The sequence below is a fragment of the Zootoca vivipara genome, chromosome 5 (assembly GCF_963506605.1).
Source record: "Zootoca vivipara chromosome 5, rZooViv1.1, whole genome shotgun sequence".
Taxonomy (NCBI): Eukaryota; Metazoa; Chordata; class Lepidosauria; order Squamata; family Lacertidae; genus Zootoca; species Zootoca vivipara.
This window is the reverse complement of record NC_083280.1, coordinates 87,970,769-87,998,710: the sequence shown is the minus strand read 5'-3', so window position 1 is coordinate 87,998,710 and position 27,942 is coordinate 87,970,769. Positions and strand designations below refer to the sequence as shown.

General features: G+C 43.1%; 1 protein-coding gene across 1 annotated transcript in view; it reads left to right on the top strand.

Annotated features, from left to right (window-relative positions):
- The first annotated feature begins 1,277 nt into the window (after positions 1–1,277).
- The window catches only part of COG3 (component of oligomeric golgi complex 3), a 40,483-nt gene continuing 13,818 nt past the window's right edge, over positions 1,278–27,942 (top strand). The window contains exons 1-16 of the mRNA XM_035137371.2: positions 1,278–1,486; positions 7,602–7,748; positions 8,418–8,479; positions 9,614–9,779; positions 10,436–10,510; positions 12,338–12,430; positions 13,746–13,871; positions 14,785–14,865; positions 16,480–16,523; positions 17,256–17,382; positions 17,911–18,002; positions 19,278–19,417; positions 22,282–22,442; positions 24,333–24,438; positions 25,961–26,085; positions 27,332–27,421. Of these exons, the coding sequence (XP_034993262.2) occupies positions 1,340–1,486; positions 7,602–7,748; positions 8,418–8,479; positions 9,614–9,779; positions 10,436–10,510; positions 12,338–12,430; positions 13,746–13,871; positions 14,785–14,865; positions 16,480–16,523; positions 17,256–17,382; positions 17,911–18,002; positions 19,278–19,417; positions 22,282–22,442; positions 24,333–24,438; positions 25,961–26,085; positions 27,332–27,421 (1,782 nt within the window). The 5' untranslated portion in view covers positions 1,278–1,339. The remainder of the gene's footprint in view (positions 1,487–7,601; positions 7,749–8,417; positions 8,480–9,613; positions 9,780–10,435; positions 10,511–12,337; positions 12,431–13,745; positions 13,872–14,784; positions 14,866–16,479; positions 16,524–17,255; positions 17,383–17,910; positions 18,003–19,277; positions 19,418–22,281; positions 22,443–24,332; positions 24,439–25,960; positions 26,086–27,331; positions 27,422–27,942) is intronic.

The following is a 27,942-nucleotide window of genomic DNA, read 5'->3' as shown; positions in this document are numbered from 1 at the left end:
TCAATGAGCTGTAGTTTAAACTAGCTACAGTTTGTCCTTGTCAGGCATAACAAGATACCATGGTTAGTTTTAAACCTAGAAGTGAATGTTTCCAGTTTCCTACTCGTGATCACGGTTCGCCCAAGTTTATTCCCACGATGCTAAACCTTGAGCTTTAACATTGCATCTGAACTTATTACCAGAAGAAAAAGAAATCAAGAGAACAAACCTTTTATATAAGAAATGTTTTATTCAATATTTACAGATAAATTGTAAACAGATAAGAACATTGGCCGGATTATTGTAATAACCTGCAGTTTTATAAGAGTATATATTTAAAGTAGGTGAATAAATGAGCAAATTAAGTTAATTTGGATATGCAGAAGATATTAAAAATAAATTTAAGGAACCGCAGAAAGATGGGGAAGGAAGTCAAGTTTTGAAATGTTAAAATGATTGTAAAATTAGTAAAATGTATAAACATGAAAAGAATAAATAAAAATTAAAAACAAAACATTGCATCTGACCTCTTAAGGCAGAGCTTGTTGGAGGGACAGCAGATGCAGAGTTTGATTATCTTCTCCTCATTGCCAGCAAGACCTTTCAGCCACAACCCAGGCTGAGGAAAGAGCTCCAGCTCAAACACTTTAATAACTGCTGGACTGAACTGCAAGGTGAGCGAACACCAAAACATTTTTGTTCGACCTTCAAAAAAGGAGTCAGGAAAAGGATAACACTGGTACCCAGTCAGAGGCACCTTAAAAATTTGGGTGTTGTTCCCCACGCTGTTGAATTGTTGTTTTTATTGTTGTTGTTACACTGCCAGGTCTCATGCTAAAATCACAATACGTATAAAAGCGTGAAATAAAACGGGCAATTCCTCACTTTTGCTCTGAAAGAGAGAGAGAGAGGGGGGGAGGGGGGCAACGTCCTGTTATAACCCCAGAAACCCGCTTTATTGATTGAATGGATTTCTGTACCCCTATACCCTGGAGGTCTCAGGGTGGTCCGCAAAAAAGATTACAATAAAATCAAAACAAAAAGATAACCAAATAACACCCCCCCTCAAAAAAAAGATTAAACAGCGGCTTAAATAGCTCATTTAAACATTTTGCAAGCTGGATAACCCAGCTGATTAATTCGAGTCTCTGTGCGTTTCTTTCTACGGACCCCGGAAGCCAGCCGGCGAGTTCAGTCTAGTTTCTCTTGAGTCTAGCGTTTGCCAGCCGCTTCCTGCCGGAGGCGGAAGTGACGTGACCGCGCAGCGCATTGTCCATCACCCCCTCGGAAACGATTCCGGACAGCGTTATAGTTCCGGGCGAGGGGAGAAAGGGAGAAGAAACACCCAAGCGGCGGAGGGATGGCGGCCGAGCTGCCCAGCGAAGCCCGGGAGCGGCTGAGCCTGTGGGAGAGGCCACTGAGGCCCCTGGCGCCCCTGACCGAGCGGCAGCAGGAGTCGGTGCTGGAGCTGAGGGAAGCGCTGCCTTGCCTGCCCACCCCGGCTGAGGTGAGCGGAGGCCGGGAGGGAGGGAAGCCAGGAGGCCCCGGGGTCCCTGGCAGGGGGGGGGCTTCAATGGGGCCACGAACCTCCGCGGAGGGAAAAGCTCTCTCTGAGGAAGAGGAGCAGAATGTGTTGCTCTCTCTCTCTCTCTCTCTCTCTCTCTCTCTCTCTCTCTCTTTTTCTGGTTTTCCACGTTTATCCTCCTCCTCCTGGGAGGAAGAAATTGAGCAGGTGGGGAGGATTTCCTTTCAACATGGTTGTTGCAATATTTAAACTCAAGATAAGCTTCTGTTTGACCATTGCAATGTATTGCTTTGAAGTCGTTTCTGCACCGGGCAAAGCAATATATATATCTGTACAGTGTATTTATATCTATATACCCCTTCTCTCTCCGTGGTTCAGTTTGCATATCATAAATCCCTGTATATTTTACATACCGGTAAGCTATCTATCTATATAAATTGTTTTGCCCGGTGCAGAAACTACTACTACTACTACTACTACTACTACTCTCTCTCTCTCTCTCTCTCTATATATATATATGCAGGGATTTATGATATGCAAACTGAACCACAGAGAGGAGGAGGGAAGTAATTGATATAAGGTTGTTTAGATGACTATATATAATTTTTATTTTTAGAATCGTATTTCAATTTCAAGGATATAAGATGTGAATCAGCCAGAAGCCTGGCTGAAGAGGAATGTTTTTGCCTGACACCTAAATTAGGGAGAGTTCATTTTAATAGTAGTAATAATAATAATAATAATATATTTTCATGGTACAGAAGGTGCATTTTCATAGAATCAGAATCATAGAATTATAGAGTTGGAAGGGTCATCTAGTTCAACCCTCTGCAATTCAGGAATGCATTTTGTGAAAATGGTTGTTAACCACAGCAAGCAACTTGTCTTGATAAAACCACAGATTTCTGTCATGCTGTGTAATAAGGCGTCATTTGGTTACTCTGAAAAGTTGTGCCACATTTCCCCATGAGTATTGGGTGATTGATGGATTATTTATTTTTTATACTGCCTAGTGTATTACAAATATCTCCAAGAGGTAAATGGAAAACTGAAGCAACAAATACAAAGTTACTAATACAAAGTTACTAATATCTATAAATCAACATCAATTCCTTCTGACACACCCTCCCTCTCAGCTTCCAGGTTCCCACCCAGGGCCCAAAAAACTCTCAGCTCACCCACAAAAATCTCATACTGAGAAACGTTCCTGGGAACTCTCTCACTCTAGCCTTACTTTTTATGGGCAGGCCCAAGGTGGCTGGTCCTTCCTCAGGCTGCTTGCAGCTGTGTCCTATTCAGCTGCACTCTCCACACACAGTTCCAGGTGCAGCAGGTGTGTTGAGTTTCCAGGGGGTCCAGAGGATGGGAAGGTCTCTCTCCATCAGGTTGGATTTGTTTAAAATCAAATTGATTTAAATCACAATTTAAATTATAATTTAAATCACTAGTCAGTAAGACTCTTGCTGGTATGATCTTAATATTTACAACCAGGTGTAGGTTTCATTTTTGGAATAATAAATTTTCAGAGTCATTTTTACAGTTATTTCAAAAATTACTCATTTGATCATACTATTAGAAATACATAGATATGGTAATTATGAAATTATTGTGAGGTTTAATAAGTTAACTGTTTATTTTTGGACAACTTTTCTGCTGTCCTTTATTGGAAGGAGAAAAACAATCATTTCCTTAATAACAATTTAAACAATTTATTTAACTAAAACAATAACAAGCTGGGAGGAGGGGGGGGGAATGAAGGATGGAAGCTGGGAGGAGGGGTGGAAGGGGCTCCCTTCCGTCTCTCCTCTCACCTCGCTCGCTGTCACGGAAGCAGCCCAAGAGCTGGTTTCCCGCTGTGCACAGCTCTGGCTCTGGCTCTATTTTAGGCTCTGGCTCTGGCCTTCGCTCCATAGGACGCACAGACTTTCCCCCTTCCTTTTTTGAGAGGGGAAAAGTGCGTCTTATGGAGCGAAAAATATGGTGGCTAAAAGCATTGGAGGAAGGGACCCAATAATTAAAAACAATTAAACATGAATAGAATTAAAATTCATTCTCTCTCTCTTTCTTTCTCTCCCTCTCTCAAATTTTTGAAACTTTGAACAGAGGAGTTTGATAGAAAAGCATTTTGTAAGCCCTGCAGGGCTGGTATTTATTTATCTGTATTTAGAAGTATATATATAAAAAATTAGTCAGGTGTGGGCACTCTGCCAAAAGAAAGGACCTGCCCTCAGATGCGGACATCCGGCAACGTGGAGCAGGGAAAACTGCCGGTGGAGAAAAGGTTAGCCTCTTCTCTTGCCTCTGCTACTTTTCTGCTCAGAATCCAGGTGCCACATTTTCTAAAAAGCAAAAGAAATTTGAGTATTGTTTTGTGTACTGAGCAAGTAATCCTCTCTCAGCCTAACCTACCGAACAAGGTTGTTGTGAGAATAAAAATGGTTCAGATTCCTATACACCACCATGAGCTCCTTGGAGGAAGGTATGGTTGCAAATATTACAGATAGGAAGGCTGTAGGGATGGTTGTGTCGTGTCGCTTGTTTACTTTATAGTCCACTATTTCCCAGGAGCCTAGAATGGGTCACAGCATTTTTCCAGTCACATACTTCTGTCTCCAAATGATTTACAGTGTAAGCAAGGTAAAAAGAACTAAAGTCTTGGGTATTTAGAATTCTTACAAAATTTATTATGTCATAAGCTTTTGTGGACTAGACCACTTCATCAGATACCTGGAGTGAGGTCCATGTAGAAACATCCTCATCTCATTGCTTAGTGAATTAGCATGAGTAGTGGAACAGCAAACCTTACCTCTATTTGGACCAAAAATGCCCTGATAGACTGAAAAGCTCTCCTACTTTCAATTCGTGCCCATTGATTCTTCTGTGTGCAGAGACTAGTCTTGTTTGTCCTAGTACAGTGGAACCTCGGTTTATGAACACCTCGGTTTATGAATTTTCGGTTTATGAACGCCGCGGACCCATCTGGAACGGATTAATTCACTTTCCATTACTTTTAATGGGAAAGTTCGCTTCAGTTTATGAACGCTTCAGTTTATGAACAGACTTCCGGAACCAATTGTGTTCATAAACCGAGGTACCACTGTACTGTAATGCAAAAGAGCATTACTGACAGATGATCGTATTTGTTGCATTGGGAGACATGCAAGTGCATGAAACGCTGATGTTGTGGCTGACTTTATTAGTTCTGTAATAGTGTTATCAGAGTAGATGTGGTGTTTGCTGTTGTTGCTGGTGATAAGTGGTTTTAGTTTACTGCCTAGGCTGTCTGTTAGCAAGAGCAGGCCTACCACCCACAAGGCCTTTGAGAGAGACATTTCACTGTCCTGGATATGTAGGTCCTTGATGATATGTTAAGAGTGGTTTTAACTAGGAGATGCAGGTAGCCAGCAAGTAATGATTTCCTGGGCCTGTTCTGTAGTAGGTTATTCCTGGGTATCAGTCTGGCCTTTTTGATCTGCTTTGTCAGTTCATTGGATGTGTTTGGCAGAAATGCCTGGTGTAAATCCTTTAGTCTGACAGATCAGAACTGATCCTGTTTTATCTCAAGGTTTGGCTGTAGAGAATGGTTTTTGTGATGTGTTCTGGGTGGAAGTTGGAAGCGCGTAGCAGCCCCTAGTTTTCCAACATTAAGTGATGCTTCTATGTTCATTATGTAGTTGCATAGTAGGGTCCAGAGAGGATACTTGCCTTGTGGACTGCTCTAGATTCAGATCAATGGGGTGGAGAGAAGGGCTGGATTTACCGTAAGTTTGATGAGGCCCTAAGCTACTGAAGGTAATGGGGCCCTTTATATGTCCAGCTGTCCTTTGTCAACAACAAATTGTCACTGTTTTTTGTGTTGAATATGTGCTATATGGTAATTTATAGACCTAATAGCTATCTAAGGCCATTTGCCACTGTTGCTGTATGTAGGTTTTATTTTATTTGTTTTTTATCTTATATTTTGGAAATGTACATCCAGGTTTTTTTCCTCTCTAATTTTTTTTTGAGGCCCCCAAGAGAGTGGGGCCCTAAGCTACAGCTTGCTTAGCTTATACGTAAATCCAGCACTGGTGGAGAGTGTCAGTTGTTAAAGTCCTGGTAGAGTTTCTCCACTGCCTCTTGTCTGTGGCTTCAGGATGCCAAAGATGCCATCAGTGTATCATGGGCGGAGGAAAGGGTTTTTTGGGGACAGCCGCTGAGAAAGCATTGCTCCAAGTCAGCTGTGGAAATGTTTGGCATATGGTGGAGCCATGCAAGTCCCCATGTCAGTGTCATTGATCTGAAGGTGCATGTTATTCACAATTGTGAGAATAAAGTGGCAGAGTTTGGTGACTAGATGTGCAGCAACAAAGATGATATTCGCGATGGCTTGTATGTCTTTGTGACATGTTAGTGTAAGGGGCTCCAACAGCTTTCAGTCCAAGCTGCCTACCTTTCATATTAATTGATTTGTAGCCTGATCCCAAATACATTTGCTCCATGTGTTCCCAGGTAAAGGTCCCTAAGCAGACTTTTGCTTTTTTTCTTAAAATGCAGCAATCACTTAATTTTAACTGGCAAAATGCAGCATTTTGCAGCACCCAAGTCTGTAGAACAGCTCTGGACTTTAGGGAGTTGTGACTCAACATCCCATTAATGGCACAATCTGATTCGGGTATGTGAAAACCTCACCTGACACACTCCTGATCACCTTATAATTCGGGCTGTGCATAGAGGTGATGAACACCTCTATTAAAAATGGGCTCACATTTTAAAGAATGCTTTAATCATAACTCTGAATTTAGAATTGTTTGCACATTTGATGTTGGTTGTGGTAGTTGTTACAGTACAGGACGTTGCCTGCTCAATTGGGGTGCTCATTCATGTTGTTGTTGTTGTTGTTTAGTCGTGTCCGACTCTTCATGACCCCATGGACCAGAGCACGCCAGGCACTGTTGTCTTCCACTGCCTCCCACAGTTTGGTCAGACTCATGTTGGTAGCTTCGAGAACACAGTGCAACCATCTCGTCGTCTGTCGTCCCTTCTCTTTGTGCCCTCCATCTTTCCCAACATCAGGGTCTTTTCCAGGGAGTCTTCTCTTCTCATGAGGTGGCCAAAGTATTGGAGCCTCAGCTTCACAATCTGTCCTTCCAGTGAGAACTCAGGGCTGATTTCCTTCAGAATGGATAGGTTTGATCTTCTTGCAGTCCTTGGGACTCTCAAGAGTCTCCTCCAGCACCATAATTCAAAAGCATCAATTCTTCGGCAATCAGCCTTCTTTATGGCTCATTTATAAATCTGTACTAAGCGCATCCTGCAGAAATGTTGGCAGGATGTGTCCTCTTCCAAGTGGAATTCTGACCGTCCCATGTTGCCAGGCTCTGATTCACTCTACCTCTTTTTAACCAAGTAATCTAAACTTGGTGTCCTGCACAGCTTTTTGTGATTTTGGACACCAATACAGAGTATGAGGGATGCGGGTGGCGCTGTGGGTTAAACCACAGAGCCTAGGGCTTGCTGATCAGAAGGTCAGTGGTCCCAGCTCCTGCCAACCTAGCAGTTCGAAAGCATGTCAAAGTGCAAGTAGGTAAATAGGTACCACTACAGCGGGAAGGTAAACGGCGTTTCCATGTGCTGCTCTGGTTAGCCAGAAGCGGCTTTGTCATGCTGGCCACATGACCTGGAAGGTGTATGCCGACTTCCTTGGCCAATAACGCGAGGTGAGCACCGCAACCCCAGAGTCAGTCACAACTGGACCTAATGGTCGGGGTCCCTTTACCTTTACAGAGTATATTATGTTAGCCTACAGATCAATAAGTTAAACTGCAGCTTTGGAGTTCCAGTGGAACTTCCAGTGGAGCACAACAGAGCTACAGAACTCCAGATGCATCCAGTTGTAAAGAAAAGAAAAGGGAGTAAAAGCTATCAGTTGCATGTATTTCTGTTTATTCAGCTTAAATGAACAATTGTGACATAAAAGCATTCTGATCTGGTTTTGAGTGAATGATACCACGTGTTATAACATTCTGCGGGGGCAAGTAAGTAATGAAGAAACTAGTTTTAAAACAACAGTTTAAGGCATTCAACTCATTCATTTTTATTTTTTATTTGTGTCTAGCTTCCTATTGAAGATTTTAGCAGTCTTGGTCAGCAATCATTAACCGTAACATCGACAGCAACAGTGCCAGAATCCACAGAGGACATCCTCTTGAAAGGGTTTTCCATGTTGCGTATGGAAAATGAAAGAATTGAAACAGCACAGCAGGTGAAACATAATATAAAAATCAAGCCTTCTCTTATTCCAAATGCAAAACATAAGGTGTTAAATGTGATGTTATTTATTACATAGGCAAAAATACTGGCTGGGCTTTTATCTTTAGGTGCTTGTGCATGCCTGCTTTTTTCTTCCTTTTCTGAGGCCTGTCTGTGTCCCTCTCCCTATTCAGAGGTGCCTGTACTTGGCAGCTCATGGCCAGGAAGAGAAGCTGGACCATAGTGCTTAACTTGGTCAAGAGGGCAGGGACATTGTACAGGTTGTCAGATTCTAAAGGAGAAGTGGGTTGGGTGAGAGTGGCTGGCGATGGGAACACTGCGGACCTCTTTTTTTTGTCCGACAGTTGCTTTTATTTTTATTTTTTAAATAGAGCATTCCATTAGGTTCCCCCCCCTTTCCTCTGTGTAATTGCAAAGGAATGAATCATAGAATTGGGAGGGACTTTTTTTACCTTAGGAGGAGACCTTCTGAATTCTGCAGTCCAGTTAAGAAGCATGGACAGGGGCTTGAAAGGAACGGCCCAGTGACTCCTCTACCACCAGTGCTATTGTTGCAATACACTGGATTATCTTTCCTAATAAGCCCATTTCATCAGCCCAAATGCCATTGGTGCCGTTCTCCCAGAGCATCCTAAGTAATCTCTTCCCTTCTTTGCTCTAGTTCTTCTCATGGTTTGATCAACTCCATACGCAGATGGATCAAGATGAAGGGGCTAAATACAGGTATATATGCCTCCCCACCCCACTGGTTGAATTGGGAATATCAAGGCATAGTATCCAACAATGGCAGCTTGCCAAACATCCTATGAGAATGTCCTGCCGTGCTTGTGTGCTTTTGGTGTGTGCTATGCTTCGTTTTCATCTTCCTCCCGTTCCACTCAATACAATACAATACAATACAATACAATACAAATACCTTTATTGGCATTACAAGTTAAGACATTTCAAATCAGTGGGATAAATTTAAAAGGGCCAGGAGTGAGGCTGTCAAGGGTCACAAGGCTCTTGGTTGTTCTGCTTCACCCTGTCTATTCCCTAGAGGGATGATTCATTAAGAACGCTTCCGGGTAAGATGGAGATTACTCCTATCCACTAGGAGGAAAATCATTTGGCTTTCTCTCGGGGCCGTGGGTTGCAGGTCTAACTTCTTGCTCAGCATCTGTTTGCGGAGTTTGCTGTGCAAAGGGCAGTCCAAAAGAATATGGTCCAGTGAATCTGGTACTCCCCGATTGCAGGCACACAGACGGGCTTGATAAGGAATTTGTGAGTATCTACCTGTGGTCACTGCAGAGGGGAAAGCATTTAGTCTTGCAAGCATAAAAGCTCTTCGTTGGGAAGGAAGTAGTAGGTCTTTTAGGTACTGCAGTTGGCACAAAATCTGTAAGAAGTGGTTATGCCTAGGGCCTCTGGAGAACAGTGTCTTGGAGTGGGAGGAGACAAATGCTGTTTTCCGTGGCCATAACGCCACTGCTTGATTGTTTGGATTATGTCGCGTTCATCACATACTTCGAGGCTCTCCAGAGCAATTCGCAAAGTACGTATTTTGTCCTGAATTGTTCTATGTGCCATCAAGTACGCTCTTCAAGTATAGAAGTTGAAAAGGAGTTTGGTGTTGTTCTGTAATATATTTTCAGCCAGGCCTTGATTGTAATAAGCCACGCTTGGTTTCCATCAGATGTTGACCGGTTTATGTGCATAAGGTTAGACAGCCACTCGTTAACCAGATTACTCGGAAGCTTGTCTGCACAGTATAGGTTCAACTACACAGATTCCCCATGCTATTATTCTGAATCTATTCTATCAGTTCAAAGGATAAATGCGTGCCTATATGTAACTGTTGTGCTCTGATTTATCTAGGCAGACGAGAGCTTACTTGTCTGGATTCGAAGAGCAATGTGATGCTATCTTGAGTGATGTCAACAGTGCTCTTCAGCACCTGGAGTCGTTACAGAAGCAATATCTCTTTGTTTCCACCAAGACGGGAACGCTGCATGAAGCCTGCGAACAGTTATTGAAAGAGCAGGTAGATTCATACTTAGAAAAACACTTCAGCTTCCTATGCATCTATAGCTACGTTAATTATTTCTTGCAAGCATTTTTAATCCTGCTCTTTAGCCGAAAGGCTAAACACATTTAGCCCAAAGGCGCATGGCACATAAGAGGAAAAACGACGGGGAGGGAGGAGGAAAAAAGCAGACAGAGTGAACAGTTCTTAGTGCTTACAATTCCTATGATAACCAGCTGTAAAGGAAACAAGGGATGTGTGGCAAGAAGTGCACCTGACAAGCTGGGGTTTTAACCTTTTCTTCTGAGCAGTGGACCCTTTCTAGAACGGATTATATTCTGGCAGAGAGTGACTTTTTGAATAGGGTGATATCAGCCTTAAATTGGACCAGAAAAAGGTTTGACCTAAAGTTCCAGATTTTAAACTCAACTTATGCTTTCTAACCAAAATATATGAATGCCCATTGTAGCAAATGGGTTTAGATGTAAGTGTGTTCTAATAGAAATAGTTGATTCACCAAGTTCATCTTACACCTTTTATATGCAAGTAAAATGTAACAAAATGTATGGCATTGTTTTAGTATAATCAGCCCACAGGTTGTCCTCTCCTGACGTACAGTGTAACTCCATGTTTTTAACTGCCTCTAAAAATAATTTATATTTCTCCTTGAACAGTCAGAGCTTGTGGACCTGGCAGAAAATATCCAGCAGAAACTGTCATATTTTAATGAACTGGAAAATATTAATACGGTAAGTAATTGTTTTGAAACACACACAAAAAGACCAAAAATCTTTTCCCACTTAAGATTCATGTCTTTCTGGAGACTTTAAAGAGTTGCATGCTCTGATTAATAATTAGCATTCTTATGTTAAAATCCAGTAAAACTTCGGAGTAAGTGTACATGGGATTAAACTGAACTTTATTCTAAGAGAGCATGCATAAGATTGTTCTGTTAAAGTGGTTTTAAGCCTCCTGTCTATGTTTGGTCTTCAAAAACAAGGAAGGAGGAAATTTCCAAGGGGCGCTGGAGAAATTTTGTTTATTAGGCCCAACTGTTGCCAAGTGCAGATTCTTTGGCCAGGGCATTATAAAATAGCCGAATAATTTCAATAAGAACATTAATAATGATAACCTATAGAATGGGACTGAAAGTTGTTTAATCATAGTACAAATAGAAATAATTATATTATTCCAGGAAATGCAGCAACCGAGGTTAATAGCAGTGAGTTGAGTGTCAACTGGGGCCAGGGAAACCAAGGTTCAAATCCCTACTCAGATTAAAGCTCAGTGGCTGTCCCTAAGCCAGTCACTGTCTCTTGTTATGTGGGTGAAATAAAATATAAAATATGCATACAGTTACATGCAATGTATGATCCGTATGTGATGGGGCTAGAAATTTATTGCAATTTATTGAATGAACCATCATTATTCATGTTTTTTGATGCTGTGGCTATGCCGAAAGACAATTATATTGAAAGTTCGGAAAATTCTGCATAGGAAAATGCTTACTTAAAACATTTTAAACCAATTTACAGTAAGTAAGCAGATAATGACGAGTATAGATAGTAAGGAACTAGGTAAGGTTCCCCACTTGGGGCACCGTTTGACATGTTCATTGAACTTTTGGTTGCTGCAGTTTGAGAGTGTTAAAATAGAGCATCCCAGGTGATATTTGAGCAAAATAATTTTAAAATGCATTTATGTTCCATGGGCTGATGAGAAGAAACGTATTCTGAGGATGTTTTAAGAGGAAAAATAGTACGGGTTGCATCTTGGAATAATGTTACAGCAACCCATACCTTATAGCTTGAATGTGCAAGTGCAGTCATTTGGTCCTGCTGCCGGCTAACCAGTGGAAAGTGGGCTGGTAGCAATGGAGTGTTCTTTTCACTTGGGGGAAAGAACCTCACCCCAACCTGAGCTCATGATTTGTCTCAGCGCAGACAAACCACAAGCTGTAACCAAGGAAGAGACAAACAATAAGCTCTGGTTCGGACAATAATGCAAAGCCAAACCATGGCTTAGCTCATGGAAGTGCAGCAGCAGTTGGAGGGGACTCGTACGCTTACACTAAACCAGGCATAGGCAAATGCCAGCCCTCCAGATGTTTGGGACTACAATTCCCATCCTCCCTAGCTAACAGGACCAGTGGTCAGGGATGATGGGAATTGTAGTCCCAAACATTTGAGGGCCAGAGTTTGCCTATGCCTGCACTAAACCATGGTTTGGTTTAAAGTGCAACACGAGCCTTAGTCATATTTATGGTAGACCCACTGAAATCAATTGGACTTAAACTAGTCATGACTAACCTAAGTCTCACTGATTTCTGAATTTCTGATTTCTAAGTCTGAATCTGACCTTATATAGCAGGGGTGGAGAACATGCAGCCACCCAGATGTTCATCACTTGAGGCATGGGACATGACTGGATAAAATACTTGTCCCCAATGTTAGTTTCCTTGATTGTTCTTTTAATTACTGGAAGACTTTTAATGAGTAGTGCTGAATAGTGCCATGATTTCTTTTGTTGTTGTTCTTGCTGTTACTTATATGACATGTTATTTTTCTCTCTTCAAGAAACTGAATTCCCCTACATTGTCTGTAAACAGTGATGGTTTCATCCCTATGCTGGCTAAACTTGATGATTGTCTTGCATATATTTCATCACATGTAAGTCGGGCTCAGTTTTTTGTCTCTGTTTACATTACAGTGGTGCCTCGCTAGACGAAATTAATTCGTTCCATGGGTCAATTCGTGTAACGAATTTTTCGTCTAGCGAGTCCCAGTTTCCCATAGGAATGCATTGAAACTTAATCAATGCGTTCCTATAGGCTCTGGGGGACTGGCAGCGGCATGCAATGGGGCTTCGGAGAAGGTCTCCGAAGCCCCGTCCGACACCGGCTGTGTGCAAGGCAGCGGGGGGAGAAGATCTCTTCTCCCAGCCACTGCCTTGCCTGCCTCCCCCGACACAGAACGCAACTTCGGAGGTCTCTGAAGTTGCGCTTCGTGCCTGGGGTTCAGGGCGAGAGGCGGTGGCGGGGGAAGACCTTCTCCTGCCGCCGCCTCTCGCCTGCCTCCCCCGACACGGAACGCAGCTTCGGAGGTCTCCGAAGTTGCGTTCCGTGTTGGGGGAGGCAGGCGAGACGAAGCAGCGTTCAAAGAAAATTTTGTCGTCTTATGAATGCCTCGCGCAATGCAAAACTCTTTCGTCTAGCGAGTTTTTCGTTGTGCGAGGCATTCGTAAAGCGAGGCACCACTGTACTTCATGGTTCACAATTCTGTTTTTCATGGGTTTTTAAATAGAATAAATCCAGTGACAGAACTGAAAAGGGGCCTCATGCTTTCCGTGACAATCTTTATGGATTAAATCCCTACACTTCATTCTGTAGACAGAAATGACTCTGCCCCAACGGGTATTCCTGGGGGTAGGGAGCAATTTTAACTAATTCCTCTTCCTCTGTAGATCCCAATGCCAGATCCCATGCTGTTACAGAGGTTCCCCCAACACTCAGAGCAGCTTTTCATGAGACAGGCTACAGAGAGAAGAGGAGGAATTAACAAAACATTTCTTCTCTTCTTTCCCCTCCTCTACATCCCCCTAGCACGATCACACAACTTCTGAATACAATTCGCTTGGTATAGAATGTGGGCTTATTAACTTCTTCTCACAAACCTCTGCCAGCCTTGATGGTTAGTCTCCTAAAAGCATCTGCATTTGTTCCTCATTCCGTTGCATATTTCAAGGCAGTGTACTTCATATCATTCCCTTTCAGTCCATCTCTTTTCTTTTGAGACACCAAGTCTGCTGATACAAGTGTTTGCTTTTTCCTGGGATAAATCGTGTTATTTCTAATTCTTAAAACGTGCATTTAGTGCAAGACAGAAATAACCTTGTTCAGTTCAAAGATGAAGATGTATTGTGTCCATTCCAATTCCCTTTTTCTTAGCTTTTGCTTAAAACGTTGTTGTTTTTCTTATTTTCCAGCCAAACTTTAGGGATTATCCTGTATATTTTGCAAGGTCCAAACAATGCCTTTCAAGAGCTTTGCACCTCATGAAAACATACACTGTGAATACACTACAAAACCTCACAAACCAGTTTATTAAAAGGGTAAGTTGGAAGAACCAGTAGTGAGTAAGTGTTTATTTTGAACTAAAATATCTTGGGAATATCTCCCAAATAATTTACCTTTCTTATTATGATTCTTCTCTGCACTTTTACATTCCGAAGCAGCATGTTGGGTGTTTGGCAAATTTAATAGTTGTCTTATCCAACACACACTTTTATGATGTACGGACTTCTGTGGTGTGTAAAGAACTTGAACAATGTGTTTGTTCCTCAACAATCCATTGAACATGAAAGGTGGTGGACTCTCCTTCCTTCAGCAGAGGTTGGATGGCCATCTGTCATGAATTCTTTAGCTGAGATTCCTGCATTGCAGGGGGTTGGACTAGATGACCCTTGGGTCCCTTCCAACTCTTTTAAGATTCTATGATTCCATGAATCCAATTAAGATGCCATCTGGCAGCCTGCAAGAGTTTGGGGTGCCTCATTAGAATGTCAACGGACCCATTTTGGGGAGAGAGGTGGCAGGACTGTAGAAGATGTACAAAAGGGAGAATCTGTATGTATTTTCTTTGACCAGGAGAGAATTGTACAATGGAGAAGGCACCTCAGCCTCTGGTCAGCCTAGGGGGAATATGCTAATACTTTAACTGGGCTTCCACATTGAGATCATTCACTGCACAGCTATCTGGAATGGATGTGAATTTCACAAATTAAACCTGGCTGGGGAGGCTCCCTAGAGGGCTGTTTATCTGAAGAGGACTGCATGCCAGTTATATTTTCCTTGGGTGCACAGTTTACGAACTTGCTTCTGTGTTCTCCTTTCCCAGCTAGTGGCATCTAGTTATATGCACATGGCAGTACAGTGTATGGAGTTTTTGCAGTCACTGTGTAATAGTTTTATTACTTAGTAAGCTCATATCGCGCATGATGTTTCTTTCTCTCTCTTTTCTTTCAGGAGCCTTCAGTTGTACCAAATTCAGACAACGCCTTCACGTTATTTTATGTGAAGTTCAGAGCTGCTGCACCCAAAGTCAGAGTAAGTTGCCAAACTATGGTAGACAGAAGGGCATAGCTGCCAACTCTCCCGTTTTCCCTGGGAAATCCCCGTTTTTCCAGCTGTTCCTAGCTGAAAAAACGGATTTTTTTGTCCCCCCCCCCCGGTTTATTCTGGTGCAGTGGCCATTTTGGAACTGGGCGGAGCATGCTCAGAAGTGACTTTTGATGCTGCTCTGCCCAGTTCCAAAATGGCTGCCGTGCGACTTCTGGCACGACCGCCATTTTGGAACTGGGCAAAGCAGCATCAAAAGTCACTTCTGAGCATGCTCCGCCCAGTTCCAAAATGGCAGCAGCGCTACTTCCGGTCTGCTATTTCCAGCCCGGTCCCTTATTTCTCTGACAGCAACTTGGCAGGTATGCAGAAGGGGTACTCAAAGATATGCTCATAGGTGTGTGCCTATGGTTTGGAAGAAGCCTAGAAGTATGAATTACTCTCATATTCACTGTGTGCTGCAAGTTCTTTAGAAAAAGGAAATCGGCCAACAGACTGACTAAAGTGGTACCTCAAGTTACAAATGCTTCAGGTTACAAACTCCGCTAACCTGGAAGAGTCACCTCGAGTTGAGAACTTTGTCCCAGGATGAGACCTAAATTGGCTCCCAGTACGTTTCCGAGCACAATTCAAAGTGTTGGTGCTGACCTTTAAAGCCCTAAACAGCTTCGGTCCAGTATACCTGAAGGAGCGTCTCCACCCCCATCGTTCTGCTCAGACACTGAGGTCCAGCTCCAAGGAGGGCCTTCTGGCAGTTCCCCCCCCCTGCGAGAAGTGAGGTTACAGGGAACCAGGCAGAGGGCCTTCTCAGTGGTGGCGCCCATCCTGTGGAACGCCCTCCTGTCAGATGTCAAGGAAATAAACAACTGACTTTTGGAAGACATCTGAAGGCAGCCCTGTTTAGGGAAGGTTTTAACATTTAATAGACTATTTTATTTTAATATTTTGTTGGAAAGCGCCCAGAGTGGCTGGGGAAACCCAACCAGTTGGGTGGGGTATAAATAATAAATTATTAGTATTATTAGTATTATTATAACAGAAATCGTGTGCCAGTGGTGCAGCGGCAAGAAGACGCGCCATTAGCGAAAGCACGCCTCTAGTTAAGAACAGTTTCAGGTTAAGAACGGACCTGCGGAATGAATTAAGTTTGTAACTAGAGGTACCACTGTAATTGAATGTTTCTAATATCCCTATGTAGGGGATGCAGGTGGCGCTGTGGGTTAAACCACAAAGCCTAGGGCTTGCTGATCAGAAGGTCGGCGGTTCAAATCCCCACAATGGGATGAGCTCCCGTTGCTCGGTCCCAGCTCCTGCCAACCTAGCAGTTCAAAAGCACCTCAAAGTGCAAGTAGATAAATAGGTACCGCTACAGCGGGAAGGTAAATGGCGTTTCCGTGTGCTGCTCTGGTTCGCCAGAAGCGGCTTTGTCATGCTGGCCACATGACCTGGAAGCGGTACGCCGGCTCCCTCGGCCAATAACGCGAGATGAGCGCCGCAACCCCAGAGTCGGTCACGACTGGACCTAATGGTCAGGGGTCCCTTTACCTTTACCTTTAGGGAAGCATTAGAATGCTCTCAGTTTTTTTCTTCTTGTTTCCCTAGACACTTATTGAGCAAATAGAGCAGCGGTCTGAGAAGATGCCAGAGTGAGTATGCAGAAACTAAGTCAAATGGCAAGGATTGTGTTTTGTACTTGAAAATATTGAGTCTGATGCAGAAATATTAAGTCAATTTAGGCTTCATCTGATATGCCGGGGGCCAGCATAAGGTGTATTGTAACAGTAGAATCACCGTTTCCTTTTTTTTATTTAGGGTAGGTTTTTCTTTTTGGGGGGAAAAAAAGAGAGAAGGTAGCCAAAGGCAAAGGTAGATCGATCCTCGGTATATTTAATAATTGAAGAGGAAATTTCAGTATGCGTCACTTTTCTTACACCTGCATGACAAGCTTCATCTACCAAAATGTATTTTTCCCCAATGCAACTATAAAAGGAATAAGACCCCTGCTGTCCTTTGTGGCACGTTGCCCTAGAGCAGGGTTTCCCAAACTTGGGTCTCCTGCTGTTTTTGGACTACAACTCCCATCATCCCTAGCTAGCAGGACCAGTGGTCAGGGATGATGGGAGTTGTAGTCCAAAAACAGCAGGAGACCCAACTTTGGGAAACCCTGCCCTAGAGAGATGTGGGAAGGTTGCCTTATATTGTTAAAGAAAACCACACTCGCAGTCTAAAGGGATACCTCCTAGACACAAATTTGTCACATCAGTGATAAGAATGCATGAGTTTTTACTATCCAATATCCAAAGCAGCAATAAGTTATTAGCTCTAAGATTAAACATTGCTGTGAAGGCGGATGCTTCCTAACTCTCCTCTTTGTCTAGGTACCGGCAACTGCTAAACGAAATCCATCAATGCTACCTTGATCAGAGGGAGCTCTTACTAGGGCCTAGTATTACTAGCACTGTGACAGAATTAACTAACCGAAACAGCAGAGATCATTGTGCTCTGGTAAGACACTTTGTGTGAACTTGAATTTTCTTGATCCTTGGATTCCTTTTGAATTCATTTGAAAATCAGCAATGTTTGCTAAATATTTAATAATGCAATCCCGCCCCACCCCAGCCAGCTTTCAGTGCAAACGACTGGCTTCTCACCTTATTCCTGGAGATCAGTCTGCCTTGCAGCCATTTCTGCATCTCAGAACACCCTGATTTTAAAAATAAAATTATCCCTCTCTCCCTGTGTTCCTAGGCTAATGAAATCAAAATTTCCCAAAGGAGCTGCAAGAGATTGTATGATTGCTTTTTAAATTACAGGCCATTTTTGGCACTGCAGGGGAGTGCAGGATGGGCTTACACATGTGCCGCTGACGCACAGTGCCTCGGAGCGCAACCCCTGCCTAAACGGGGAGTTGCCTGAAGTGTGTTTTGGATCAGTACAGATATAAATACCATTTACTAAACTTAAATACTTGCATCATTTGCATCTTCCTTTCTAAATACACATGGGCTGACCTTTTGCCAACTCTCATTTCAGGTGCGAAGTGGCTGTGCTTTTATGGTCCATGTGTGCCAGGATGAACATCAGCTGTTTGATGAGTTCTTCACAAAACCAACACCCAAACTGGAGTGGGTATCACATAGGACATTGCTTTTTGTTGCACCACACTGTTGACATAAGGATGCCTCAAACTCCTGTTCATGCATTTGCTTCCGCATGCAAGCATAACATTGGGGTGGGGGGTGGGGCAACTGCAGGTGGGCTTCCATAAATGCACACAACAGTCTGCAGAGGGTTCTAAGGGTCTGAGGAATGTTCTCAGCCATGGTTTCCCAAACTTGGGTCTCCGACTGCTTTTGGACTACGGCTCCCATCATCCCTGACCACTCGTCCTGCTAGCTAGGGATGGGGGAGAGTTGTAGTCCAAAAAACCCAGCTGGAGACCCAAGTTTGGGAAGCCCTGTTTTAAGCACGTTCTGTTGGATATCCCTCAAAAACCTCCCTGCAGTTGGAAACACTGAAGACACAATGTGCAGCAGTTGTTCTAACTCATAAAGCAGGCATAGGCAAACTCCAGATGTTTTGCCCTCCAGATGTTTTGAGACTACAATTCCCATCATCCCTGGCCACTGGCCCTAATAGCTAGGGATGATGGGAATTGTCGTTCCAAAACATCTGGAGGGCCGAGTTTGCCTATGCCTGTCATAAAGGGTTGAATCTGGACTTAGTCGCGCTTACAGTACTCAGTAGATCCACTGAAATCAATGGGACTTAATTTAGTCGCAATTCAAGTTCTATTGATTTCTGTGCCTAAGTGTGGATCCAGTCCAAAGAATGGGGATTTGACTAGCCATCAGGATTGTTTTTGCTGAATGTACTTTTGTGTGGGTTTCTGTTCTTTGGCTCCTAATATAGCTCAGCTGGCTGAGTGTCTTATATTGTAAAAAAAAAGAGTGCTCCTGCTCTGTTGCTTTTTGAAATATTGGGATCAGTGTCGAAAACTCTTCAGTCTCGCAGCATGGAACGCCTTTTCCAGGTTTCCTGCCTCGTATGATGTTGCTTGCAGTATCTGAAAACAAAAGATTAAATGCAGACTTGATCAGTCAGTCATATAAATTTTAATCAATTAGTCAAATGCCAGAGTTTTTAACAATACATAAGCTAATGTAACGACTCAATAAATGAAATTGTTTGTATTTTTAATCAATTAGTAGTACTGGTGATAGCATTTGACGTGAAGCAAAAGATGGAGTACTTCTGATATTGGTGATAGTCATGGCATGGCCCAGATTGTAAGTGATGTTGGTTTAGCTGCATGTCGTTTTCTACTGCCATAAGAAATGTATGTGTCAGTTTACACCATCTTTTATAGTCCATACTGGATTTGTTTTTCTGTCTTACAGCGAACTTTTGGAGAAGCTATGCCTGTCTTTATATGATGTCTTGCGGCCACTGATCATCCATGTAATTCACTTAGAAACTTTGTCTGAGCTCTGTGGGATTCTCAAAAATGAAATGCTTGAAGATCACGTGCAAAACAATGGTAACTGTAAAATTAAGATTTTGAAACCAAACACTTGATCAAAAGTATCTTTTTAACAGACTGGAATGGCATGGGTTTTAGAATATATAGGATTTACCACCTGTGCCGTTTCAACTTAACACACGTCTCTTAAATTAAAACGTCCAACGTTGTAATCTGATTTTTACAGTGACCAAGTTCCATTAAATCCTGTTTGGACTGGTTCTGTCAGGCACGATTTCTTGCTTATTAAACATTCCAGTGCCCAAAATCAAGTAAAGTGAGCTCTTGGAAACCAGCACCTTCATGCACAGACGAAATGTGAGCTGATATTAGCAGCGGAATAGAAGAAGTTAGGCAACTACTTTTGCCTGGATGGGGTGGAGGCAGGCAGGGGCTATGCTGGCCTTTTTTTGCCTCCAAAGGAAATTTCCACATGGCAGAATGACTACGGAGGGCAAGGACTTTCAGTAGCCTAAGCTGATGTGATTCATTTCTCCCTCGTTTATTATGTGCATTGAGTTCAGGTTTGTTCACTTACCATCTGCAAGATGTGCTGAAGTTTACAAGGTGCACAGTATTTCTAGCGAAACTGCCTTCTGATGTCAAGTAGATAATGTACCTATATTTCAAGTGAACGCGTTTTCCCAGAACTATTTGATTATACAGTAGTACCTCGGGTTACGAACGCGATCCGTTCCGGGTCGCAGTTCGTAACCCGAAAAGGTCGCAAACCGAGCGCGCACGCCGCTTCTGTGCATGCGCGGGACGCGCGCGCGCCGAAAACACTTCCAAGCGGTTCGTAAACCGAGGTACGACTGTAATGTTGTTTATGACTACTGGTAGGTACAGTGGTACCTCTGGTTACAAACTTAATTCGTTCCGGAGGTCCGTTCTTAATCTGAAACCGTTCTTAACCTGAGGTAGCACTTTAGCTAATGGGGCCTCCTGCTGCCGCGGCGGCGCAATTTCTATTCTCATCCTGAGGCATAGCTGCCAAGTACCCCGTTTTCCCTGGGAAACTCCTGTTTTTACTTACCTTTTCCCGGTGGTCCCCTGTATCACTTCGTCTCCCGTTTTTCGCCGTTATTTTCTCCTGCCGGTGGCCATTTTTTTCCCTTTCTGATTTGCCCTTCTATGGGCACAAAAAATGGCCGCTGGCGGCTTCAAAAGTCGCATCTACGCATGACCGGAAGTGCGTAGATGCGACTTCCGGTGTCGGCGGCAGCCATTTTTGGTGCCCATAGATGGGCGGGGCGACACCGGAAGTTGCGTCGATGAACTTCCGGTCATGCGTAGAAGCTACTTTTGAAGCCGGCGGCGGCCATTTTTTGTGCCCATAGAAGGGCAAAGCGACACCGGAAGTTACGTCAACGCGACTTCCGGTGTCACATGGCTGCCGGTCCCGGATTCTGCAGTCCGGGACTTGGAAGGTAAGTCCTGAGGTGAAGTTCTTAACCCGAGGTACTGCTTCTAGGTTAGCAGAGTCTGTAACCCGAAGTGTTTGTAACCCGAGGTACCACTGTAGTTAGTTTTCTTTTTTTATATATATATATAAAAGCTAAAGGGCTTGAGGAAGTCTTCTATCTCTGCAAAAAAAAAAATTAAAAACAATTTTTTAAAATGGAGAATTATACCCAAAGAATTTATACATTATGAGTATCAGTGAATACTTACCAATCCTTCATGCTTTTGGTACGTTTCCAACCACAGTTCAAAGTGTTGGTGCTGACCTTGAAAGCCCCAAATGCCCTCGGCCCAGTATACCTGAAGGAGCGTCTCCACCTCCATCATTCTGCCCAGACACTGAGGTCCAGCCCAGAGGGCCTTCTGGCAGTTCCCTCACTGAGAGAAGTGAGGTTACAGGGAACCAGGCAGAGGGCCTTCTCGGTGGCGGCGCCCACCCTGTGGAACGCCCTCCCATCAGATGTCAAGGAAATAAACAGCTATCTGATTTTTAGAAGATATCTGAAGGCAGCCCTGTTTAGGGAAGTTTTTAAATGTTTGATGTTTTATTCTGTTTTTAGTCCTCTGTTGGGAGCCACCCAGAGTGGCTGGGGTATAAGTAATGAGTATAAGTAATGAGTATAAGTAATAAGTATGAGTATAAGTAATAAGTATGAGTGGGTGGGGTATAAGTAATAATAATAATAATAATAATAATAATAATAATAATAATAATAATAAATAATAAATAATAATAAATATTGCTTAGAAACATAACAGTGATTTTTTTTAGCTTTGTCTTAGTTTTAGTATGCCATTGATTATAACTACCATACATTTTTGTCCAGTAAATCCTGATTTTGGAAATCAGGATTCCACAGCCTAATCACTGGTGTCCAAGAAAGACGACCAGTTTTTATTTTGTGTCTTTTGTTTCTTGCTCAAAGTGTATTTCAGCAGTTGTATAGATGGGACTGGATTTGCGGTAGCCAAAATCAAACCGTCTTTACATCAAAGTGTGAATTGTAAAGCTGAAAATCCACAATGATTTTAATCTGGATAGAAATTATTATAATACGCGTTACAGTATTATAACATCTGTGCATCTGTTCACAACTATAATTATGCAGTGTCGGCGGGGGGGGGGGGGGGAAGAGTTGTTAATTGTTCTTTTACTATGTTACACATTTTTTGTGTTTTTATATTGTAAACCGCTCTGTGATCCTCGGATGAAGAGGTCTATAGTAATAATCATAAATAAATAAGAATAAAAATGTGCACCCCACCATCGAGACCTTTCCATTGTAACTATCCAACCTCCCAAAATTTCAACACCTCTTGCGATGATTTGACCAACACTAATTGTTAAGCCTTTAGCCAAACAGTGAAGTTCAATGAGGAGAAATTAATGATTTTAATTTTGCGCCTATTTCTAACAGTGGAACAGCTGGCTGCATTTGCTGCTGGAGTTCGGGAGATGTGGGAGGATGTTCAAGAGCGCCTGGTCTACAGAACGCATATCTACATCCAGACTGACATTATAGGCTACAAACCGGCCCCGGGTGATCTTGCTTATCCTGCCAAGCTGGAAATGATGGCGGTAAGGGTCTCTGCATTTGTCTGGATTCTGAAAAAGCAAAACCCCTTGCATTCAACTAAGCCAGGAGTTCCCAAACTGTGATCTGTGCCCCCCACCTGTGGCGAATTCGTCCATCAATGGCTGCTGGCTACAATGGCTATGTACTGCCTCCACTTCATGGCTCTCTGGACCCGTTGCTGGAGCTGCAAGCGGGGAAGAGTGCTTTTGCCCTCCGTTGGGGCATCACATAACTATCTGGTTGACCACTGTAAGAATAGGATGCTGGGCTAGGTGGGCCTTTGACCTGCCTGATACAGCAGAGCTCTTTGGTGTCTTTATGTTCATACCACCTGGTGAAACCCAAAGACATGCCATTAGGGGAGCTCCTATGTTCCGGACAATCAGATGAAGAGAATGTGTCTAGGTGGAGATGCACAAGGCCTTCCTAGTTTTTCTTCAATAGCTTCACCAAGCATTATGAATGAAATGTAAAGGTGTCCATTGAAGCAGCCTTCAGTAGAAGGGTGGTTCAAAGCATATATTTACCCGAAATCCAGACAATACAGGTTCCCTCACTGTGCAATTGGAGGAGCGCTCTGTAAAGTCCTGGGGTCTGGACCACTAGATGGTGACAGATAAATACAACTGACCCGGGAACTCTCCTTTTACTCATTTGCCAATATCCACCCAGCTTAGGCTTGCTGATTATTCTTGTTTTCCATCAACATCAGGAAGAACTTTCTGACAGTAAGAGCTGTTTGACAGCGGAACGGTCTCCCTTGGGGAGGTTGTGGGCTCTCCTCCTTTGGAGGTTTTGAAGCAGAAGTTGGGTGGCCATCTGTCATGGATGCTTTAACTGAGATTCCTACATTGCAGGGGGGTTAAACTAGATGATGCTCAGGGTCCCTTCCAACTCTTATGATTCATTTGGGACAGACTTTCTAAACCTGGTGCCCTTTGGATATTGTTGAATTTTGCTAATAGTACGAAAAGTTGGGACTGTGTTTCAGCAACTTTTGCGAGTCATCAGGTTGAAGGGTGGCATGTAAGTCGAATACAGTGGTACCTCGACAACTGAACACTTCGACTTCCGAAGGTTTCAACTTCCGAAGTCGACAGTCCCGGAAGTCATTTCACCCCACATGCACGTTCTCCGCCTGCGCAAAGCGGTGCGCTCGGTCAGCGCATGCGCAGAAGCGTGAAATCGCGCTTCGCGCATGTGCACATGTGGCACTTCGACAACCGAAGACTTCGACTTATGAAGACGGCCACGGAACGGATCGTCTTCGCAAGTCGAGGTACCACTGTAAATAAATATTGATAGCTTGGGCCAGGCAGGCGTTGCTCTTGATGACTGGCTCTGGAGAGGAAGGGAGGGAAGCTATCTCCCAAACAGGTATTTCTTCTAAATAGCCTGCCTAAATCGGATGGAGAGCACCTGTTGACTGGACCACTATGTGGCACACTGGTGGAATAATTAACCGGTAAACAGATTATCATTTCTGACACACATCTAAATAAAAAAACATTAAAGGTGGGAGAAAATATTTCAGGGTGAACATTCTCGTTTGCCGGAGGGTTGTTAATTTGGCAAGCAAACCCAACTGTAATGTTTTGGCTTCTTAGACACCCAGACCCTTGCAGAACTTAGGGGAAATGCAGAACTGATTTTCCCAGCTGAAACAGAAACTATGTGATACCCGACTCCACTTTCCAAGAGGTTTCCCCCCCCCCAAATAACTGCTGTGATGTGTCAGTTGTAGCATTTTTTTTCTTCACTTTCCTTCTGAGGTTCTGAGGAGTTGGACTAAGCATTTTTCTCTTGCAGATCAGTGGGAAATTCTGAGATGGAAATATAATTCATTTTGTTTTGTTTTTGTTTTTGTTTTCAAACTCTGCTTTTCCTGGTAGCAAATTGCCCAAAGTCTAAAAGATGAAGAGAGAAAGTTGCCTGCAGATCCTTCATTTTCAGATATGAAGCTGGAAGATTCGGAGAACTGCAGTGTGGTTAAAAATGGTGCGTTTCAAGTAATCTGTACTTGTAAAAACATGCTAATAATGACAACTGTATTTGCTTTTGGCTTTTTGGTATTTGGAGAGCTCTCGAGAGAAGCAAACATAAAATGAAATATTTTATATTTTAAATATCATTCTTGAAACTGTAGTCGTAATTACTTGTGGATGTTATATTCTGAAAGGGTTTTTTTTTGGGGGGGCATGATTCTTATTACAAAGGGGTTTCAAAGAGGCATGGCAAGATAGATTTCTTGGTTTCTGTCTAGCTGTGGAATCATGAAGATGTTATCCAGTAGTCCTGGGACTTCCTTTTTTTACACAACACAAGAAAACATGCACGTTAAGTCCTTTGACTCACTCACACACACACACTTTCCCCTCAGAGCTTCCTGGTTCCTGGTCCCCACTTGGAACCCACAAAGCGATTATCCATTCAGTGCAGATTAGTGTGATGGATCAAGTATGAATAAAAAAAATGAACTGGTTCAGTCAGTACTGGGTTAATAAAAAAATACATAAATAAATAAGAACTCGGCAGAAACACGCCTCACATTGCTGGTACCCAAGCAGGGGGAGATCTATTGTCACACATCCCCAAAATTGCTGCATTAGGTCTGAGGAGACTGACTTGCCTGCTTTTCGTGTTGGGACAGTCTCCCTATCCATGTTAAGATAGCAAGGGAAGCAGGAGTCAGTGGCAAATAGTATTCTTGGATGTCTGAATTATCAGCATCCAATTTAGACATTCTGAGTCCAGTGGAATCTCCTAATGCATGGGTAGGCAAACTAAGGCCCGGGGCCCGGATCCGGCCCAATTGCCTTCTAAATCCGGCCCGTGGAGGGTCTGGGAATCAGCATGTTTTTTTACATGAGTAGAATGTGTCCTTTAATTTAAAATGCATCTCTGGCTTATTTGTGGGGCCTGCCTGGTGTTTTTACATGAGTAGAATGTGTGCTTTTATTTAAAAGGCATCTCTGGGTTATTTGTGGGGCATAGGAATTCGTTCACACCCACACCCACCCAAATATAGTCCGGCCTCCCACAAGGTCTAAGGGACAGTGGACCGGCCCCCTGCTGAAAAAGTTTGCTGACCCCTGTCCTAATGGTTCTTTTCTTTTCTTTTTTTAGTGCTTTTGTACTATTGAACATTTTTCCTTGTGGTTTCATATCTTGCTTTTCACTTGCCTAAAACTGCCTTCTGCGTTCCAGGCTTGGTATGGGACCTGAGAGGAAACGTCTTCCCTTGGTGGTTTTGCTGGAAGCCTTACTTATCAACCCAAGGGAGACACTTCCCGATAGTATACTTTCTGATATTATGTTCCCTGATGCTGTATTGGATATCAAGGCTTCCAACCACAGCTGTCACATGCAAACTGTTACAATACAAAGTGCAAATATGTCAACCTAAAGATACCCCTTTTTGATAATAAGAGGGGGGCATGTCTGTAATTGATTACCATAAAGCTTACCATTGCATATTAACTTCTGTAGTAGCAAGCCTTGAATGTGCTCTGTGTTACAGATCCATTGGAATCCTGCCATCCTAGACTTCATGCTACAATTTCACCCGCAGATCTGCATGGCATGTGGTACCCTACTGTGAGAAGAACGCTTGTGTGCCTCTCCAAGCTTTACAGATGTATTGATGTAGGTATAAAATTATGTCTAGCCAGGAAAATAAGGCCATCAGTGGCTGCTAACCAAGATGGCTTTGTTTTACATTCACGGCTGGAGACCTTGTTTCAAATCCTGATTAAGCAGGACCCATAGAAAACTCCAAAGAAACTCGAAACTCTATAGCCTTAGCAGTCAATACCAGTAAAGATCGTAACACACAATTGAAATTTGTGCTCCAGAAGTGAGGGGTTGGGGTGGAGGAGATGCGATCTCGCTCCTGTTGGTTTTAACTAGGGTTAACTTGTCATTACGGTATATGTGGGCTTTGGTCATATGTGCCACTGTTGGAGGAATTCAGTGTCACACTTTGCTTAGTGTTCGACCAGCGCAAGCAATTATCCTTTCCTCTGTGCTCTGTTCTGACCCTCCAGAGCAGATTGTGGGAGGTGTGTGGGCACACAGGGGGAGGAGAGGGGCAGAAATCCTGTTTCGCTACTGGAAACGCTTGCATTGGCTTCTGCTAGCATGCCTGGTTAGTTGGATCCAGGCCCGATATCTTTAAATTAGCCTCTGCAGCTTTGTTTTAAGACATAATATATACCTGTTTACTCTTCCAGCAACATTGTACCTGGATTGTTGTGGAAGCTTGCAATTAAAACAGCCTCGTTTGGGATGCTGGAAGGTCTTTCAGAATGGCTGCAGGGAATAGACAAAATAGCATTAAATCACTGGCTCTCCCAGATCACCCAGATTTGCAACACCCCTGTTCACAAACAAGATCAGACACATTCTGTGACTTCCTTTGAGAATAAATGATGAGCATGACTCCATTTGTGTTAAGTGCCTCTTTCTGTGGCTGCATCCAGTGCTTTTTGGGGGGCGGGGCGGGCGCAGGGGTACACATACCCCTAAAAAATTTTGTGAATCAGAGTTTGGCCTCATTGAGGGGCAGTATTTCAATATGAGTAGGAAAATGAGAGTACTCCTAAACTTTTTTTTAAGAAAGAAAAGCACTGGCTGCATCCCATGTAATAAGTTCTGAAGTTCTCAATACCTTCATGGAGTCATTGTATGTTTCACGTATTGCATAAATTGTGGCTATAGTACATACTATCTTTTCTAAATCCATTGTCTTGAGGAACTGAGGGGAAATGCAAATGAAGCATGGGATGATAGTGCTTAAATTTGCAAATTGAGGGTGCTAGCTTTAGATGACCTTCCTCAAGGATAAAGGCCCTAACCTTTATGAACATTTGCATTCTTTTTTCCTCTCCAGAGGGCAGTCTTCCAAGGATTATCGCAGGAGGCCTTATCTGCCTGCATACAGTCTTTGCTAACAGCTGCAGATTCCATTTCTAAAAACAAGGTTGGGTAATGTTATTTTGTGTTGGAGGGATGTAATAATACAGCTTTTCATATTGCTAACGTGTAATATTTTCATATAAGGAAGGTCTCTATAAACTTTTCCTAGGAGTGCACTGCACCAAATTTGAGACTGTTTTGAAAAATATTTGAAGTGCATGTACTTTCGTTTTTCCTTAGGAGATCTGAATTCTGTATGCCTATGGGAAGGTGCACAAGCCTAGCCTACCCGCTGTTTCATTCAAATGGGGAAAGAACAGTGATGAGATTTTTTAAAATTAAACTTCAAGAAAGAAGATTCCACCTAAACATTGGGAAGAACTTCCTGACAGTAAGAGCTGTTCGGCAGTGGAATTTGCTGCCAAGGAGTGTGGTGGAGTCTCCTTCTTTGGAGGTCTTTAAGCAGAGGCTTGACAGGCATATGTCAAGAATGCTTTGATGGTGTTTCCTGCTTGGCAGGGGGTTGGACTGGATGGCCCTTGTGGTCTCTTCCAACTCTATGATTCTATGATTCAAAGATGGGTG